Raw genomic sequence first — 19,785 nt, forward strand, 5'->3', positions numbered from 1 at the left:
GCATCTTCCTTGCTCCAGACTTTCCTCCTGCTCTCTGGGGCCTGGGATTTCTGAAGGTCAGTCTTGCTGGTAAAGACAGATAAAGAAAGCATTGAGTCCCTAAGCCATTCAGCAGCAGGCCCACTTTTCCTGGTTTTCCTTAATTGCTTTCCTTCCTTTTGCTTATTTACCTACAGAAACCCTTCTTGTTGCCTTTGACATCTCTTGCAAGACAGTTCTTGGTGCACTTTGTGCTCCTTACCCTGTCCCTGCATACTTGGGCAGTGTTTCTGCAGTCCTCCCAAGTTATCTGTCCTTGCTTCTTCCTTTTTTGTGTTTGAGTTTGATTGGTCTTCAGGAAGGGATTTTTTTTTTTCTTTTTTGGGGGAGGAAAGGGGTAATGATGTTTGTTTTACTTTGTTGGTGATTTGTTTGTTGTTTTTTTTTTTTTTTTTTTTTGTCTGACAAGTTAGAGTCATACTGGCCTTACAGAACAAGCTGCATCTAGCCTTTCCTAAGTTGAGGGAAGTTTTCTGCTCATGGATTTCTGAGAAATGTTATAACGTGAAAAGCAGTCCTGAAAAATCTCTTCAAAGAATATGTAGAAACAGTAGGGGGATGCAAAGAACGTCAAAGATTAAACTTAAAGAAAATGTTAGTGTTTTTCATATTTTTCCTGCAGATAAGTTAGTCATCTAGTTTCCCACCTATCTTAGAGTAGTTAAAGGAAAAACCTAAGAACCACGCCCCATGTAATAATTCTAGTGCTTGGAATTGAAACATGGAGAAACTGCTTATCATCAGTTTTCGGTACAGTTTATAATAATACTCAGTTGATTGGTCCCGTTCTGTAATAGAAGCCAAAGGTTAGGAAAATCTACTTCATACGGTAGAAACATTTATAGCATACAAGGGAAGAATGGGAACTGTGGTACGTGGAAGTAATTGCGTGCGCCTCTTGGAGGCAATAAGGAGGTTACTGTAAGTTGCCAATCTGTAAGTTGTCAATCAGCGCCCCTCTGTGTTGCATATTCACGTAGTTTATCCTGTTTAAAGGCAGGTGCTGGTAATGTCATACTGGACTTTAATTTCATGCAAGTCAGGACTTTCTGTGAATTTTGGTCACAGCAGGCATAATTTGGTGTCTTAGAGAATACTGAGGTACAGTTGTTTGAAGAGAAGGTGTGTGTTTGTTTTTTTTTTTTAATGTCCTCTTTTTACTCATTGACCATCGCCTATGGGTAATGGAGACTTTTCCACTTACTGTCTGTGGAAATGGAGCTATGTTACCTAGAAGCCCAGTTTAACTATCAGATACTGCACGTGTGTATGCTTTGGGGGAGGAGGCACCTTCCACTCCTCCGCAGTACGCAGAAACCTTGCAGTTCAAATCCATAAAAACATAGTGCCCCAGTGCTTCCTGTAAAGTGAACAGAACTGGATGACATTGGGATAATGTCAGAGTCCTTTTGTTTGTTTTAAACCTCTCTTGAATGGGATTTCTTTCTCTGCAGCTATTGCTGATCACAGTAGTGAGAATGTATGGGCTGTTGATGTAAGGGGGTGAGGAGGAAATCAGTCTTTGATATTACAGCCTCTTCTGGATTTTATTCTGTAGTAAAATAGTCACAAATTGCACTGCTTTCAGAAAGAGAGGGTAGACCTCTGTTTTATTGTGGTAATACTACAGTAATGATCATTTCCAGGAACTTATGGGCAGGATGGAGATCAGTGTTTACCAAAAACATTACCTTTGAGGCTTTGATCCTGTAATGAATTCTGCAAACCTGCATGTGTGAAGGTCACGGTGAGATCGGTGCCTTTACAGCCATATTTCCTGAGCGTTATGTAATCTTGTCAGGTGGTAGAGAAGCATTTATGGTTTGATCCGGTGGCTTGTGCTTGACCTGAGAGCCATAAATTTCCAGTATAAAGCAAGCTGAACTGAAAACGCTTCTTCTGGTTGTTTGAAATGTGTATAACCTTTGATTAGTTCTGTATTTTACCCTAGCATTGTAATCCATAATGTTTTTCTCAAAAATCTTATTTTGCAGGATATTCTGTGCTGCTAGAATAGAAAGACTGAGAGGGGTGAGATGCTGCATGCACCTGGCAGAACACAACCTTGTCCCAAAGTCCAAAGCACTTTCTAACTGCAGTCCTGTTGGATATATGTTATGCTGTCACTTTTTCTGTAGAGAACATTAAGCTCTCTGTCGCAGTCCCTTGTACTGCTTTTATCTACTCAACGAGATTTCGTTTTGGAGCTGTTGCAGACTTCAGGCAAATGCAGCTTCCTTAAATACTTTGCCCTTTTGCATTCCAAAAACATTCAGCATAAGCTTCTAATGAACTGAGATTGTTTAAGTTCTCACAGGTCATCACAACTGGTCTTCTCGCACTGTGCCAAGGATGAAGGGGTCAGTGTGATCAAAGCACTTGATCAAAGTCCTTCAGGAATTGCTGCCAGTACTAGAACTAAATCCAGTTCTGGGGCATCTCTGTTAGAAGCCTGTCAGCCACTCAGATCAGCGGGTTGGCGTGCTCCTTCTGGTATTAGCTGTTCAGGACCTCACAGGGCAAAGTATTTGAGCCAAGCAGTTTCCTCAACAGGCATGAGAGCTACACCTACCTTTGTTTTATTTTTTATATTTAACACTACTAAGTTTAGTAGTGTATATTACTAAATCCTCCTACAATGGGAAAAACTCCAGGTGGGCCAGGCCCTTCTCTGGAGAGTGCATGATTTGTTCGAGGAATTGGAGTGCATTTTACAAAAGCTTTACATATTTACATGTCTGGCAGACAGGTTGATTAGGATAAGGCAGTGGTTTTATTACAGCAGTGATTTTAGTGAAACGTGTATGTTCTTTCTGCCTTCAGTAAAACTGATGGACTAGTGAGGGTATTGCTCTGAAGAAGGTTGGTGTTAAGGGCAGGAGGCTGGGATTTTCACAGGCTGGGAGCGCAGCACATCCAGGACAGGGTGCCATCCCGCTTCGCTCGCTGACTGTTGTAGATAAGTCAGTCTTGTAGCTTCTTTAGCGTGATTACCTCTCCCCTCCACAAGTAAACACTGCACCCATTTTGTACCGTTTACCAGCTTTCGGAGGATACCTACTACATATTGACGTAAAGGAAGAAAAATGGCCCATTTAGTTGTTAATGTCTCCCTGTAGTGATACACTACCTAGGAGGAAAGAGAGGAGAAAAATAACATTTTTGACTTGAAGTGTCTGGACATAATTTTGTTTTGTTTTGTTCATGGGGATATTGCTTTTTTTTTTTTTTAACACTAACATTTAGATAACTGCTCTTGTGGAGTTAGTAGTATGTTAAAACCTGAGATCTTTGAGTGTAAATTAAAAGATCAGAACCAGGTATGGTTTGAAGGGAATAAACAGAATCAATGATTCATGGCAGACGCCTAACTCCAATGAAAAGTTTCTGAGTCCTGGTGGAGCAGGCAGGTTGATACCACTGCACTTTGGGTAAGGGTGCTGAATATATTTCCAGAAAACAGAGTGGATTTCCTAAAGTCAGTATTCATTATTTTATTATAATCTTATTTCATTCCATGAAGAGTATTTGGAATCTTATTCCTCTTCCCAAATTATTGTTGAAGATACCTAGTGGCAGAAAATGCATCTTAATGGTAAACAATTAAATGTGGTTTTAAAAAGTTTTTTTTTTTTTTTTTTTTTTTTTAAATCCCCAAATAGTATGAATACAGAATGTTGATGTATGTGAATATTTAGAGTAAGAATTCAAAACTGGAATCAATTTCACATATTTACTAATGTAAAAGTGATAATTATTTAAAAAAAATCACGACTCGTTATCTGGTAGACAGAAGTTGCAATTCAGGTGGACAAAAAGTGGTTCTTATTGTTCAACATAATTAAATTTTTCCTTTAAAAACAAAACAAAACCCTTGGGGTTAGAGCTGACCTTCCTTCTTTCTACCAACTGACCAGATGTATTGGGTTTGTAGGTCTAGCGCAGCTGCTCTACCAGCACACACAAATTCAACAAGAACAAAATGTCTCTGGGCTCCTAGGCTGCCGGTCAGTTTTTCAGCTACAGTTTCATATGACTCCTGAATTCACCTGGGTAAATGGAAAAAGAAACCTTGGTCTCCTTATCTCCAGAAGATGCCATTGCCGTCAAGCCTTGGGTAAATGGTTTGTGTAGGTTCTGTGAATTCTGGCTCTATTACTCACATGGTGGTTTCCATAAGTCCTGCGGTGCCCTGGGTAAGCTCGTGCAGCTGTTACTGAAAAAACTGATGGTCTGAGTCCCACCAGGGGTTGCTGCTCTCTCGGCACTGAAGCTTAGAAGACAGCATTACCACGCCAATATTTGAAAGTCCTCAAAGCTTCATACAGAAGTGGGGAAGTGACTTCCTAGAACTGGTAAGAAGTAAAGCCAGGAGTGGTTTAGTGGTTTGTCTCTTAAGAACGTGGTTTCCTGATGCTACCAAAGCTGCTGAAGAGGGCAGCCTTTCTTCCCCATCCACACCCCTGCCTTACACACCGGTTCCTGTATGGCCTTGCCATGGGCCAGCTCAGAGGGCTGACTGAGGTGAAAACTCCTTCAGACCAGTCTCTTCTTGGCTTTTTCTGCCCTCCTCCTGCTTTCAACCAGGTTTCGTTCCTCTTCATGCTGAGCTGGAGCGGTGCAAGTACCAGGGTTTGCCTGAGGAAAAAGGAGCGATGGAATATATGGCTTAAAGTTGTGTGGGAGGGTGAGGGTGTGCTTTTAGGACAGACGATGCTACCAGGAGCTTGGGGTGGCTGGGAAGCACCTACAAAAAGCTGTGCCTATGCAGCCATGATATTTATTTATTTATCGCCAGTTTGTATCCCTGACCTGTTTCTCAGTGAGTTAGATGGGTGTAGGAGATGGCACAAAGGCAAGGCAAGACTGTGCAGGCAAGGCCTAGCTAGTTGTGTGGGTTTTTGCTTTCTTTTACTAAAAAAAAAAAAAAAGAGCAAGCATCATTTTAATAATCTTGGTTAGCAGAATTGCCTGGGGAAAATTGAATACCCGGTCCTCTTTCTGTTATGTGAGATAGCAGATTAGCACTAATTACCTCATCAAGAAGGCTGAAGAGGAAATTCCTAAATGCACCTAGCAGCAAGCTTATTGTTTTGATCCTGTGACCAGCAGGAAGAAGTTGATGATAAAGACATGCTATAATATTGTAGCAGGAGAAATGAGTAAGAGGAAATAGGAGGGGCTGCACGGTCAGGAGAACGATTGGCTTGTGGCACGGCTTGTAACAGACACAGGGCTGTGCTCTCCTGTTCGGTTCTCAAACTTTTATCTGAAAAAAAGGAAGATAAGCAAGCAGTCATTGCAATGTGGGTAATAAAAGATTTTTTTTGACTTAGCAAACGCTTAGACGGGACAGCTATGGAACAGTTATTTCCAGCTCCAGAACTATGGAAGGCGTGGAATTAGAGGGCTTCAGCCTGTTTTCGCTCTGATTTGAATCCTACTGCAGGTAGTTAATTCATTTCTCTTCTGACCAGGACTTGGTGGTTATTGTTTGCCTTGGAAACCGTTGTTTGCTTCACGATAGAGAGGTGACAGTGCAGTGGTGTGGCAACTTGGAATTGAGTGTATGTGAAACTAAAGAGCAGACCTGGGGGACCGTTTTTGTCACTGCATTGTTCGGTGGTATTATCGGAGTCGCTGCTGGAGAGATGAAAGGACTTAACTCTTAGGATCTCAGAATATTAAAGTATGGGGCGATCTTAAAGGGCTATAAGGATATTTGCAAATATCTCCTGAATTCTGATATTTTGTCTCATCTTTACTTTTTTCTCTTTTTTTTTTTTTTTTTTAAACCACATAACCATATTATTTCTCTAGCATTGACTTGTGTGTCAAGTATTGCAGATTTTTGTTTCATCTCCTCATTTAAGAGGTAAGAGAGAAATGGGCGATCTCTTTTTTTCTCTGCGGGGAGTCAGTTCATTGTTTGTAACTTTCTTGGTAGGAACCAGTTATGTGGAGGGATTCGAAAGAGAAATTAACAAGGTTAAATGGAACTGATAAAATGTCAGTAAGGGTCTTATTTAACTCTTAAGAAACTGAACAAACACCAATTTGAATAACTATATTTCTTTTCTAAATATATTTTTGCAAGATATACTGAGATGATGTTGCCTAGGAAGACTGGTTCCTTATGCCAGATTTTATAATAAACCCCTGTTTATATATAATAAACCCTGTGGCTGTGGTGGTTGAAAGTTATACTAAACTGTCTTCCCTGTCTAACAAAAGCTTGATAAAGTGCCTGTTAAAACTGATCTGAAAAAAAGCATTTCTGAACAAGTAGACTGACTAATCTCTTGGAGAAAGATTTTAGTAGGAGTTTACGCACTGATATTTACAGAAGCAATGCCTGTCAATTATGAGACTCAGCGGACAGCCACGTAACTCGGGAATGGTTCCTTGAGTAAAGTCTGGATTGTGAGGTTGACCAATTCATAAATTTATTATTAGTATTTATTTAAATTTTGTCTTTAGGGTTGTCTTTTCTCTTTTGGGAAATGATGGAGGAGGCCAACAAAACGAGCCTAGCTGCAACGTAGTGCACCATTTACCCCCTAGAAGGGTAAACCAGGCTCAAATCACAGTGATTATAGTCATTACTTGTTGCTTTTTGTGTGAAGATCAACCTTAGTGTGCCTGCTCTGAAAAAGGTAGAGGGGAAAGGCATCTAGTCATAGGGTATTTGGTTGTGTGGTGTGTGTTTTGGTTTTTAGGTGGGGGAGTGGAATTTGGAAGGGTCCATTACATTACAAAACATGGTGGTTGGATCAAAATGGTTTGGATTTTGTTTTGGGAGCCTGTATTGCTTGTCTGGGCTGTTCTGCTTTTTAACTTGAAAAAATAAAATAATAAAAAAAAAGCCCCACATTGCTACTGCTAGGTACAGTAATGCGTCTGGCCAAATATAGTTGGTATCTACAGTACCTCAGCTATGGAGACAGAAGAGTCTGGAATCCTTGCCATGGCAAATGTATCTCTGAATCACAGCCCCTTGGATCTTGCACCCTGCAATATATGGACCCTGTTGAAATGTCAGCAGCTGCTTTCGCATTCGTGGTGCTGACAATATGACCTTCAGGTTAAGAGATCTCCCCTGACGTGAGCTCTGCCCAGGGTATGTTTATTTTACTCTGTATGGAGCTTTTGTAGTTGTGCTCTTCCAAGTGACCACAAAGCAAATGAGAGTAGAAACAGCTCTCTTTTCTGCACTTGCAAATAGCTCTTGGAATACTTCTGTACTGACACTCGTACTTTTTCATGGTGCCCTGGGGTACAATAATTAGTGGTAAACTATGTGGGCAACTTAAATGAAAAGAAGGCATGAAAAGGAGCAAATGTATTTCTTAGCAGCCCTGATGCCAGCTTTGGAGCAGCTCCTGTTTGCACCTAGATGGGTGGGTTTGCAAATGTGGGAGTTTGCTTGGGAGATGGTGCAGATAGGAGGGCAGAGTTAGTCTGTCAGCCTGCCTCAGCTCAGTGCTGGTAAAAGCCACTGAGCACAATGGTGTTATCTGGGGTATTTTTTTCCAAGTTTTGTCTCTTGTCTCCAGAGCATGCCCAGCTCAAAAATCAGCACAAAGCTGTAACGTCAATGTGGTAACCATTTGTGTTAACTGTCGCCTTCATATTTATTTAGGGTGGGGGGATATCAGCTGGCACAGGACTTAGCCATAGTGGAATAGCTGCTGATTATTCCATGGTGTGTGCTTCTAGAGTTTGTTACTCTGAGCTAAGTTTAGCCAAGTGACTTTCAGCGGAGCCTGTCACCTCTTTATGTGAGTGCTCAGCTGGTGTGAACAAAACTGCAGCTCTGAACTCCGAGGTTCTGTAGGGTAGGCACTGCCTTGGTAACAAAATTGTGGCTTGGGAGGCCTCTGGGCCACTCTGTGGCTACATATGCCTGTGATCTGATCTGATTTATGAGCTTTGTGATTAGTTTATAGTGTTAAAACAGCTCCCGCATCCACCCCCTGTCTTCCACATGCGGAGGAAGAGGCGGTATTTCGGCAGTGCTGTTGGAGACGGATTTTCACAAGGATGGGAACTGAGCCAAACCGGAGTTATTACAGGTTGAGGTAACTGTATCTATCAGTGACTGCACTTCGCAGTTATACAATGTTTGCATTGTGTCTGTCTTTGCTTTAATCACTTTTCTCGCGCCCTGACCTCCTGATTTTTCAGTTTCCTGAGTAGCAAGAAGCAAGTTCTATCAGGACAACTGCTTAATGAGGTCCGTGTTAAAATACTTGGGAAGGGAAAACCTTTTTTTTTTTTTTTTTTTTTTTTTCTGGAGAAACTATGACGTGTTGTGTGGAAGGGCATAGCATGCAGATGGTCTAGACAGCGTACGGATTAAGAGTCCTGGCATCCTCCAATCAATACCTCGATCCTGTGAGTAGAGAAGAGCTGAGTGCTTGCAAAATGTGTGCAGGTGCTGTTGTACTGAATGGAGCAGTGCGACTGCAGTGCACATGGTTAAGGTCTTTGAAGTGCAGAAGGGCTAAGCCACCCGGAAGGGCTTCTTGTTTCTATCCACATTTTGCCACGTGGGACTTTGGAGCTATAGCATGCGCCACTAGGGAGAAGGGGATAAAAGGGCTTGGACCTACAGCAGGCAGGGAAACAAAACCTGGAGAAAACCATAGTCGCGTCCACTCAGAGCCAGCAAGGCTGAGCTGGTTTGGGTAGGAGAACTTTGTTAGTTCTCTGCGCCTCTGGGAGATTACGCTTGTTTTGTGAACAGCAGCCTCTCCTGCCACGTTGAAGGACATCAGGTATCTTATTTGTAGTTACTGTATCTGTTACACAACCAACAGCAGGGCAACAGACTTCTTAAATGTGTCTGATGTCAAATGTATTTTTAAAGAGCAGTGTAATTCACTGCTGCTGACAGCCCAGCCCCTTGCCACAGCCAGGGCCAACACTTGTGACACAGCTGTTGCTGCGATGGCACCACCGTTGGCTCCCCAGCTGCGGTTTAAGGTGGGAATGGAGCGGTTTTGCCTCATTTGCATTGTCAGAAATCTGCAATGTGATACATACAGCCCCCTGTGAAGGGCTGGGACTGGGCAGTTGTGTGTTTCAGGTATTGCTAAGGATTCATGGGCAGCTTGGTGTTCGCTGAGGCCACATCTTTTGTATCTATGGATGCTCCTCTACTGTAGGTTCCTGTTTTCCCCCTTTGTCCTAGTTCTTGCTAATGTTTAGATTTTGACTGAAAACATGGGGCAGTTTGCTTAGTTTCTTGAAAAAAAAAAATAAAATATATATATATATATTTATAATAAGGAAGTCAGAAATAAGAGCAGGTGTGTAGTTTAATAATTTACCTGTGAGACCTGAGAGGAAAAAATGCTACCTAGTATCTACCTTGATCACAATGGCTCTGAGGGAAGTTAGGGGTTAGGTAGAGGGCTAGTAGAGAAGTAAGGCACAGAAACATACGTACAGTCATGCGTCAGTTGCCACAGCCAAATCAATTACGGTTACTGGGCTGATCTTGTGAGTTAGCCTTTCTCAGACTTCAATGCCTTATATAAACTAAAAAATAACTTGTTCTGTATTTTCTCTTTGTTTTCTTTGTTGTTTGCTGATGTGAGGAAAATTAAGAATGGTTATTTGCTAAATGGCTCTTACTTTAAAATGAGCCAATATTGTTGAACAGTGTGGGAATTTGTCTGCTTTTGTGGTTGTTTTTTTCCCCCTCTGTCCCTCATGGGAAACAAGAATGAAAACTTTGTGTAACGAGGCTGTTAGTGTCACATCTTGGTGCTTTATAGCAGACCGATGAAATGGGCTGTGCTCGGAGCTCAGCATTCACACTCTTGTTCCAGTGGCTGCAGAAATGTGCTGAAGTAGCCACCCCTTTGTGCTTTGCCAGGGGCTACCCGTGGCTGTGCAACACTTTGCTGCTCGTATCGGTAGTGGTGCTGGTCGGTTACTGGGTCAGGTCCTGCCTTCCAGGGTGTGCCTGCACACACTATTAAAAAGTAAACTGAGCTCATGCCTGTTGACTGCTGGAAGATACCAAGGATTTTGTGTAGATGACAGTAAAGAGGACAGGAGGTAGGCTGACTTATAATGCAAGTCTCAGGCAGTGCTTCCCCACCTAGACATTGCTTTCCTTGTTCCCACCTTCAAGTCCTCTGTACCGTTTGCTAGCTGCGCCCCTTAATACTTGGTAATGCCCAGTGTTAACTTGAAGTGAGCTAAAACGTAGTTCCATTTCCTGAGTTCCTTGCTCTTATGCCTTTTTTTTTCTTTGAAACGTAACTTTGCTGCTCTGTAAACCAGCTTTTGAACATCTTTAAAAGAAGGCAGGGAGAAACATTTATTTCTAAGTTAACTAAATGAGCTGGAATGGAAGACAGTCATTAGATTATATGGGGTGGAGGAAATGGATGCTGGGACCCTCGGTGATATGGTTAAGTGCAATTAAAGCGTGTTGTTTCTAACCCTGGATCACTGAGACTTGCAGCTATTTTCTTGAGTAGCTTCATTTTCTGGAATACAGAGTGAACTGGTAAGCTAGAGTTTAATGAAAGGAGCACGGGGAAATCCTATGGAGATGGTCACTGCTGAACTACCTGAAACGTAAGCATTTCCACATGCTTTCTGTCTTTGTTCATTTGCCAATGCAAATGGAGTTGGGGATGAATGGACACGTCCAACTGTTGAGCCTTTTTGAGCTCTGCTTGGGCTGGGGGCCGGTGTCAGGAACAGCCACGTGAGTCCGCTGCGATCGCTGGACTGAGGACACCAGCTGTGCTATTATTAGGGGTTTTAAAGTCTGTGGCAGATGTTCTTAGGCCCTCTTCCAGCCCCCACATATGGTGCAGTGGAGTACATGGAAAAAGAAATGTCTGACAAGGAGTTTTTCCATGCAACAAACAGATAAATTTTTTTTTCCCATGCAGCTGGGCATGATATTTTACATTAACTTGCATGAATCAAAAATAGTTTGAAGTATTTGAAGAATAAAAAAGTGATTAAATGAGAATAAATACAAGTGCCTTGTTTGGAAAGTATGACTTACGGGACTAGCCACGACTCAGGTCCTCAGGTGTGCGTGTTCTGCAATTTGTATGTTTGTTTTCTGATTTCCTTTGACACTGCCAGTGCTGTATCACAGTTCGTATGCGTATAACAAAAAGCTGCTCCTGCTCTAATATTGTATGTGTAAGTGGTGAGGCATAAGATGAAATGTAATACAGGGGAAAGAGTTATTAACAGTGTGAGGATTACAATATGTGGGAAGAACTGCTGTTATGGTAGTATAGCGCATAGCAGTGAGAGAAGTTTTTCCTACCACAAAAAAAAAAAAAAAAAAAAAGAATGCATGTCTTGTTTTAAATGTGTGATTTGTATCCCCTCTGGAAGTCAGTTAAGCAGTGTAAAGTGTCAAGTATCCTGGAAGTGTAAGTCACAAGCTGCTTGGTCTTCTATGGACTTCTGATGTGCTTGGGGTTGTACAAAATGCATAAGGGGAAGGTATCTACCAAGAAGATTCACAACTGACTAAATGGTAAAACAGAGGTACATGAGGAGCTGAAAAATGCCAGGTATTTATAGTGGGTAACAAGTATGTCCCTTTATTACTTCTATTATAGATTTTTTTTAACAGTGTAATCACGTTGTTGCTAAGCAGGACAACATAGTTCAGACAATTCCCTGAGCATCATCTTTTCCTCTCTGTCATTAAAGTTTGTTGGTGTTTTTGAGCTGAAACAGCTGAGATGCTGCAAGTGGTATCCTGTGTTAAATATCAGATACTGTGTTTTCTTCTTTGTGTGTTTTTATTTTTATATGGCCATCTGTCAGCTTCGTAACTCTAATCAGACAGCTCCCTCATACAGGAGCTGTTTTTAGTATGATTAAAGAGAACAGTACCCCAAATAAGCAATGTAACATGGAATTATTTGGGGAGATTTCATGTTTGTTTTTTCCATGTATTTTCTCTGGGCATCTTTCTTTTTGGATGTTACAGGTACAGACCATATAGTTGATCAGAAAATCTGAATACTCACTTTCTGTCATTGGCTTATCTGACACTGACAAAACAATGATGTGAAGCTGAAGTTTTGTTGTTGTTGTTATTTTCCTCTTTTCTCTTTAAGTCAGTGAACCAGGCTTTTAGTCAGGTGCTGGGACCCATCTGTAGGTGCATATTTCTGGCAAAAGGTTCATCTCTAATTCCAGTTTGAATGCAATTGCCTCTCTTGACCTCCCCATCCCCAGACAGTTAACCTCCCTACTTCCCAGTAATGGTGTTTTACACCACTGGGGAGACCCAGATGGTTCTTCTACACCGTCTGGTGGGGATGGCCTGAAGAGCTACGTGCCTTTTCTTACTCCAACGTGGAGAGCCGTGAGATGTGACCCCAGAAGTCTTGCTCACGTGGGTGAGTGCTGTTCTGCAGATTCCACCCCATCGGTTGCAAGCACTGCCGTAAGCGCGCACCAAAGTGAGCTGGTCTGTGCGCTGGAACACATCTTCTGATGGCTCAGATGGGTAATGGCAAGGAATCAGCAGCTCATTGGATAAGATTGTGACAGTCCATCCAGCCACATAGCTCCCATGAAAAGAACAGTGCCTCCTGTGTTACTGAGATTACAGTGCAGGGCCCAGAGAAAATTTAAGAAGATTAGTCACGGCGTGTTGCTCTAAGTCTGACTGCTTAATCAGAAGGATTTTTTTCCTGAAGATTTCGTTGGCAAAACCAGAGAAAATCGGCATCTTGATCAGCTCCAGGGGCTTATTCAGAGTTCTGAAGGCTTGGAGCAAGTGAAGCCATGTCGTGCTATCGTGGCTGGTTAGAACATGGCCTTCCCATGGAAGAGATGGGCTGTCACTGCTGCATGAGGGGAGGAGACCGTGGTAAATACACTGGTGATTGCTGGACTTTAAAGCGGTTCCTTGGTAGGTGGCGGGCCTTGTTCGACTGGGATCCAGCATTTAAATATCATCTTACAGTATCAACAACTTTCTGACTGGGAAATAATTGCTTGGATTAAAGTGCTCGAGTTGTGCACTGAGAGTATTAAGCCCTGGTCTGAGGGCCCCTTGTCCCCAGTGGCCATATTCTGAACTTCCAATTTCCTGTGTGCGAGGTGAGAGGGAAAGGAGAAGAGGATTTGTTATAAACGTGTTTCAGAAATGCATTTTCTCCTTCTCCCCTCCCAAAAAAGTGCTAGAGGAAGCAGTTACCCATGTCAAATCCTAACTTGGGGGCTCCCTGCAGCTCCGGTGATGCCGTCAGTGATGCTGGTTCACATACGTCTTCTGGCAGAACACACTTCCCTTGCAGTGAGTTCAAGCTCAACAGTTGCCAGCTACATTTTAATTTATCTGTGGCTGTGTAATGCTTTAAAGATGTGGATTCTCATGTGGGTGTGTATCTTTGTGGGTACATGGATCAGCCCTTCACAGATGAAAGTGTCATCCTCTCACTAAACATGTGTCTTAAATCTATTCTGGGAGAACATAGAGGTAGAGGAGCCTGCTAGCCAATTCACACTCTCTTCAGTCTTCATTAATATATTGTAAATACTGAGGGATGATAACATTAGGGGTGTTTTGTTTTTGAAGGTTCGTTTTGTTAACTGACAGAACGATAGATTAATGTATACTCCAGCTCCTTGGGTGTATTGAAGATGGGCTGTGATTTTTGTATTACTTTTGTTTTTTTATTCAGTAGGCCTGATGCTTCTTTTCGTTGCTGTCGTACAGTACAGACTGTGTTCTTGCTTCAAGTCAGCAATAAAAGGAGAAATTTATGCTCTAAATGAGTGAAGCTCTGAAAAAGCAGATCTCTCGTGCTCTCCCTCCTCCTAGGTTAAAATTAGATCTGCTGGTCTGACAGGAAGGGGCTTACTTTCTTGCTTGTTTTCCAACTGTCGAGCAGAGCTGTAGTCATGCTGCACAAAGCAGCAGCATTCCTGGATCCTTTTAATGATGTATTGAGAACTTCATTGCCTCCCAATTTAATGAGTACAGTGAGTGTATTCACAACTAACAAGGACGTGCTCATTAAACAGCAGTAAGTTAACTGTCCTATTCTCTTCTAGCAATCTGATTCATAATTAAATGGTGCCATATCTGAATACAACGCTGGGTTGCCAAACGGAGAGCTTAGATGGTTTGAGAGTATGCCTGGTTAGATAAGATTGTTGAAGTATAAGTAATTTAGCCTCGCTTATAGGGCCAGTTTCCTTGGTGGGGGCTTTGTATTTTGTATTCTTCCAACCTAGCAAAACATTTAGATTTAAGCAGTTAGCCAAAGCATTAACTTTAATAGTCTTTTAGTTTGTAAAGCTTCCAGTTTTATATTCTGTTGTATTGTACTGTTGCTGTTGTGTAAATCCAAAGTAGCCAGCTGTACTGATTGGAATCACCAGAGTGGAACTGAGAGCACAACTGGACCCTTAACTGGCGTAAGACTGCTGCATAAACTCGATCTTAGAGTCCTGATGGTTAAGTTATGCCATTTAAAAACTAAAGAGATTAGCTTGATATTTTGGATTGGCAGATGCAAGTTGGGTGAAGGGTTATGCAGCCCAGAAGCATGGAGAAGCTTGTTCCAATTGTCCTCAGTGGTGTTAAAATAAAAGTAGTAAGTGCCTACAGAAGTTATCTGCACCCAACAGCACGCTTATTTTGATTTTGCATGGAACCAAGAGTGAGAACAAACACCAAGTATTTGTCTTTGTTCTTAATCTCATGTCTGTTCTGAAGTATTATGGTTTTCATAATTAAAAGCACAACTTAATAACAAATTTGCCGGCAAAGGGAATCTGAGGCTGAGGGAGGGATAGCATGCATACTCTGTCTGCTTGTCTACTGGCAACTTCCTGACACCGTTTTGGAGGCTTGTAGAATAATCAGAATGACACCAAGCCAATTCTTATTTAGAAACAGCTCACAATCTATTCTGTTTGTGCTTTTTTTTCTTTTTTTCTTTCTTTCTTTTTTTTTTTTTCAAACTGGCTTCCTAAGAGCCACGCAGTCCTTGGTACCTGTTTGCCATATGGAGCAGCAGCTCCCGTGAGGATGGAGGCAGATGTACCAAATGCCTAATGCAGCCATCTGCAGCTGCTGCCTCTTACCACGGGCTGTCTGTACTTGCTCTGGTCTGTGTTCCCCAGCCAGTCCCTGCAGCAGGTCCCTGGCATGGATGCCCATCGAAGTCTATTGAACATATGCTGAGTTTTCTAATAAATAATCATTGAAGTACCTCCTTTTCTCTTTTCCTTAAGAGCAGTCTTCATTCAGATATGTTGAGCAGGCATCATTGCACTCGTCTTTTGCATCAGTCCTGTTGACAGTAATGGGAACGGTAAGGCTCCTTTTCAGTGTAAACTTACTGCTTTGTTCATGCTGCTGTGTGTTGCAAAACCTACACATGAATTGTTTAAAGTAATTCAAAAGAAACAGACCTTTGCACACTCCAGCATATGGAAGAACTTGTTGGGTTGTTGTTGTGTTTTTTTTTTTTTCTTGTGTGTATGCTTTTGTTGTTGATGCGTTTTACATTTGTTTGTTTGTTTAGTACTGTGGTCTAGGATTGCCAGGGCAGAAAATGACTGTTTCAGGAACAAGCTGCTTTTATTTTACTCCTGAGGTTGAATTGCTTTGACTTTTTTAATACTACACCACAAATCTAAATTAGAGAAGGAGGAGGAAAGTGGAAACAGTTCCTATATTACGGTGCTCACTTCTGTTTTTGCAAAATCTTTCTAAATTCATCCTAAGCGTTGTATGTGTTGCAGTTTAAGATTTTCTTACGGTAGCCATATAACCTACTTTACACTTTTGATATTAAGACAGTCTACTACTCTGCCCATTTGCTAAGAGAATCTGTTTGCTGACTGTGCTGGGCATCTGGAAAGCTGATAAACGTTCTCAGTGTTCTGGTTCAGAATAATAATTTATGCTGCCTACGTACAGAGCTTTTAGAGAAGCTGCAGGGGAAGGATTTTGGATTGAACACATACTTGCTTGTGTGGGTGTGAAATAGCTGTATAGGGGATATTCTTCCTTGGAAAATAGTGCATGTTTTTTTTCTGTAAGCTGTCTTGCCACATCTGTTTAGTTTGGATCTTTCTACCCACCATACTGGATAACAGTTACTACAAAGTACAAGCTTTTGTTACCTTGCATTAGTAAAAATGACACTAGTTGTTAGCGCAGACAAACTATCCTCTTCCTCGATCTCTCTCTAGGTTATTTGGAAAAGACAATGACCTTTTTCTTCCTCACCACCAAGCACAAATAGTACTGAAAGTTATATTACATATTTATCAGATAAAATTGTTTAGAAAGGTTGAGTTGAAATACACTGCCGGTAAAGGAAATCAAAAAAGCTTGTGCTTTGCACGTAGGGCTTATTATGAGTTGGTCCATAGCAAATAGGCTATCAAAGAAGAGATGTGCCAGGCTGTAGATTTGGCAACACTGCAAAGGTATTTGAATTAACCCATGAAGCCGACAGTCCTGAGGATACACAGCGAGTAGATGGATGGTGTGGGTCACGCAGTCCTGGACTGTTCTGCTGTGGTGGCATCATGTTTTATGGATGGGCAGGAGGCATCTAGTTAATGCCTTGAGGCTATTGAGGTCTTATGTTATCAGCAAGATGACCTTTCTTTATGAAAGACTGTTGTGTGTAAGCAGCACCAAATAACCACTTGCTTGTTGCTAATAAAGGTCCCGTATTTATATTTTTGCAAAATCTGGGGTAACGCTCAGGTGTCCAAATCTGTCTCCTGCTGTTCTTCCTTTCGTAGTTATCTATTTGTCTTCCCATCCTTCAGGAGTAGAGAAGATCTCACTGGGTGTACTACACTTATATTAAGTAGAATGTGCTTTGGGATTTCTACATGCCTTTTTGTTACTGTGAATCAGGGGAAATAAAAAGAGGGGGTGGTCATTCAGGAACGATTTACCCAGGTACTATACATCAGTGTCTTCATGGAAACTACTTTTTCCCAGTGAAAGTTGGTGTTCCTGGTTCCTTTATTTAAAAGCAAATTAATTATTTAAAGATGAATAGAGTAGAGTGCCTCTACAGTGTGAGGTGTCCTGATTTGGCAATTCACATCACAGTTGCATAAGCACTTTTGCATGGAGCTGCTCAAAATACATAGAAAGTAATGACTTGTATTTCAGAATAAAGGCTGCCAAATACTAAACCTTCTATAATTTACTTGGATTTACTGACTATTTAACAATGACACAGTCTGGCAAAGGATAAATAGTCTTATTGTCTGTTCATTGTTGATTATAGTGTAGGCAAATCTTCCTGCTGTTAAAGATGGATGGGCAAGACAGATGGAAGATGGCAATTACATGCACTCACTGGAAAATCTGGGAAAAAGCATTGCTTGAAAAATTCTTAATTCCCAGAAAAAAAGTCAATTTCATAACTGAAAAATGAATGAAAATGAAAAACTGATTTTTACAAGATACCTCATTTGCCAGGGTTTTAGGGAAATGTGGAAGAAATTCCAGCTTGTACACAAAGGGTATGAACAGGAAATCTTTCTTCTGTCTTCTGCATGGTGGTGAAAAGAAAACATTTTGCTCTGAAATTTAAACCTTTAAATTCCATTTCCATCCCCTGAGCACTGAAGTGCTGCATTTGTATATTGCCGTGTATACTGAAAAAAAAAATAATATCCCTAACTGTGGAATTCACTTCTAATAACTTGGGGGTGGGAAGATGTTTTCTTAGAAACAGGTACAATAATTGGCTCAGATTCTGGGTTGTATGAAATATTTTCTCTTGTTATTACTTTAAATCTCTTTATTTCACTTTTGGGCTTAAATCATATTTTTCCCATTGCAGGTATTTGTGTGCAAACTTAAGATGAAATTCAGAAATGCAGATGAGAGCAGGGCTCCATTTGCAAATTTAAATTACCTAATGAAATCCACCGCTCACCATATGGTGAATTTCAGTCTGCTGTAATCACAGCCTGATACTCATAACAGTCCTTGTGCTTTAATATGTTAAAACTGCATGAGTCAGGGCTGTCGTCAAGCAGGAAGCGGTGGTGTGAAAAGGCACTGGGAATATCTGCAGCTCCACTGAGGAAGCAAACGATGGTTTATATATCTTGAAGGCTGGACTTTGTCCAGGCATATGGTTATGCTCAGTCATGAACTGGAGAATAATGAAGTGATTGAATGTAAATCAGTCTGAAAACATGCACGAGAGTAAAGGATTTCTATAGGAAGAAGACGGTCTGAAATGAGGAGTCTTTTTTTGGATTGGAGTTGGGCTGTCAGCGATCAGACGTTTGATGTAGTAGGGAGCACTGTAAGTAACCATCAATGTAAGTGTGAGCCTTTTGAACAATCGCAGTTGATTTTTTTATTTTTTAAGAATCTGGGTAGTTAGACAAGATGGGGAAGATAACTTCAACAAGCAGGATCAGATGAGAAATGCTTAAAATTGGGTTATGCTTTTTTTCTTTTTTTTTTTTTTTTTCCTTTTTGTCTGAAGGGGTATCTGTTTTGAAGAAGTTTTTGCTGGGAGGGAATTGCATTCCATAGCTACAGTGATTCAAATGTTTGTCACTGGTGTGGACTTCCCCTTAGAGGATGAAATTTATGCATTCTTTGTTTAGAAACAGAGAACTGGATCAGTCCACAGAGAGAGCTGCTGCTGGGAGAAGAGGTGGCTGCAACTGCAAACTTGTCCTGGGTGTGAGGAGACAGGAGGCGGTCTGAGAAGAACAATTGGGATGTCTTGCAGGAGAAATTAGGAAATAAAATTTCTCATTCTTAACGAAAACTACTGAGCAATTCTTTCCAAATTCTTCACACTCAGAATTTCCTGAGGGGACAGCCCATGCACTATATGAAAATGTCATTTTGGGGAGGGCAGAATTTGTGACTATCTGTGTCTTTTAGGAACATAAATTCAATGAAACGGGGCTTAATTTGTGGGAGTACTTGTGTGACTGCCAGATGAGCTCATAGCTCTGTTTGTCTATCAGTATGTCGAGACTTGCAGCCTTTTGAAATGAAAGCATTTAAAAGTGCTGCTGTATGTTTTTTCCTGTAGATAAGTCTCACTACTTTTTGTGAAAACTCTGGCAACATTCTGTGGTGCTTTCATGCTCGTATGCGTTTCCCTGGTTTTGCTTATGATGTTTGAGGAGAAGCTTTGCTAACATGTATTCCCTTCAGAGGATGTTTGCATACAGTTGTCTACGCAGCTCTGTGCTGAGACTAAAAGATTTGGACATGGTTAAAAATGTTGATGTTGTAAAATGTATTCCGAAGATCAAGGTTTTAATGTAGCAGACTGAAGAGAGGAGTAGTCTGACCCTTTCTCTTTGACTCAGTTTGGTAGCTTGTGCAACAGCTCAGCCAAGAGAGGGCGAGGAAACTTGTGCGGGAGCCAAAGTTACAATAGCATTCAAATGACCTTACAGTATCAAGAGCTCTTCGTGTGGGGGAAACACAAATAGAAGTGACACTTAAAGTGAGCCTGCTAGCCAAATGGTGAAATTCTGGAGGGGGGAAGCAGACTCGAGAAAGGAAGAACGCTTTGCAGACGATGAAGAGCAAAACGAGTTGACAACCAGGTACGGTGCCGGCTGCTGTGGGGTTGCAATTCCCTGCTTTTGAGCTTCAGAGGGCTTAGCTTTGAGTGCAGTATGTCTGTCGTGTGTGTGCAGAGGCATTGCTAGCCATGTTTTGAATCAGCTCAAACAAAGAGAGGGAACATG

At 41.5% G+C, this 19,785-nt stretch overlaps 1 protein-coding gene across 16 annotated transcripts in view; it reads left to right on the forward strand.

Moving 5' to 3' along the window:
- The window catches only part of TRAK1 (trafficking kinesin protein 1), a 137,582-nt gene that overhangs the window by 11,754 nt on the left and 106,043 nt on the right, over nt 1-19,785 (forward strand). For 2 of the 16 annotated variants that reach the window (XM_040546333.1, XM_040546334.1), the window contains exon 1: nt 19,180-19,641. The exons of 5 other annotated variants lie outside the window; for them this stretch is intronic. In XM_040546333.1, coding sequence (XP_040402267.1) covers nt 19,556-19,641 — 86 coding nt within the window. In that variant the 5' untranslated portion in view covers nt 19,180-19,555. Of the gene's footprint in view, nt 1-3,973; nt 4,157-4,240; nt 4,395-5,375; nt 5,489-6,583; nt 6,608-15,358; nt 15,381-18,139; nt 18,382-19,179; nt 19,642-19,785 lie in introns of those variants that run through there. 9 more of the 16 variants (XM_040546335.1, XM_040546336.1, XM_040546346.1 and 6 more) reach the window with 8 other exon arrangements.

The sequence above is a fragment of the Cygnus olor genome, chromosome 2 (genome assembly GCF_009769625.2).
Source record: "Cygnus olor isolate bCygOlo1 chromosome 2, bCygOlo1.pri.v2, whole genome shotgun sequence".
Taxonomy (NCBI): domain Eukaryota; kingdom Metazoa; phylum Chordata; class Aves; order Anseriformes; family Anatidae; genus Cygnus; species Cygnus olor.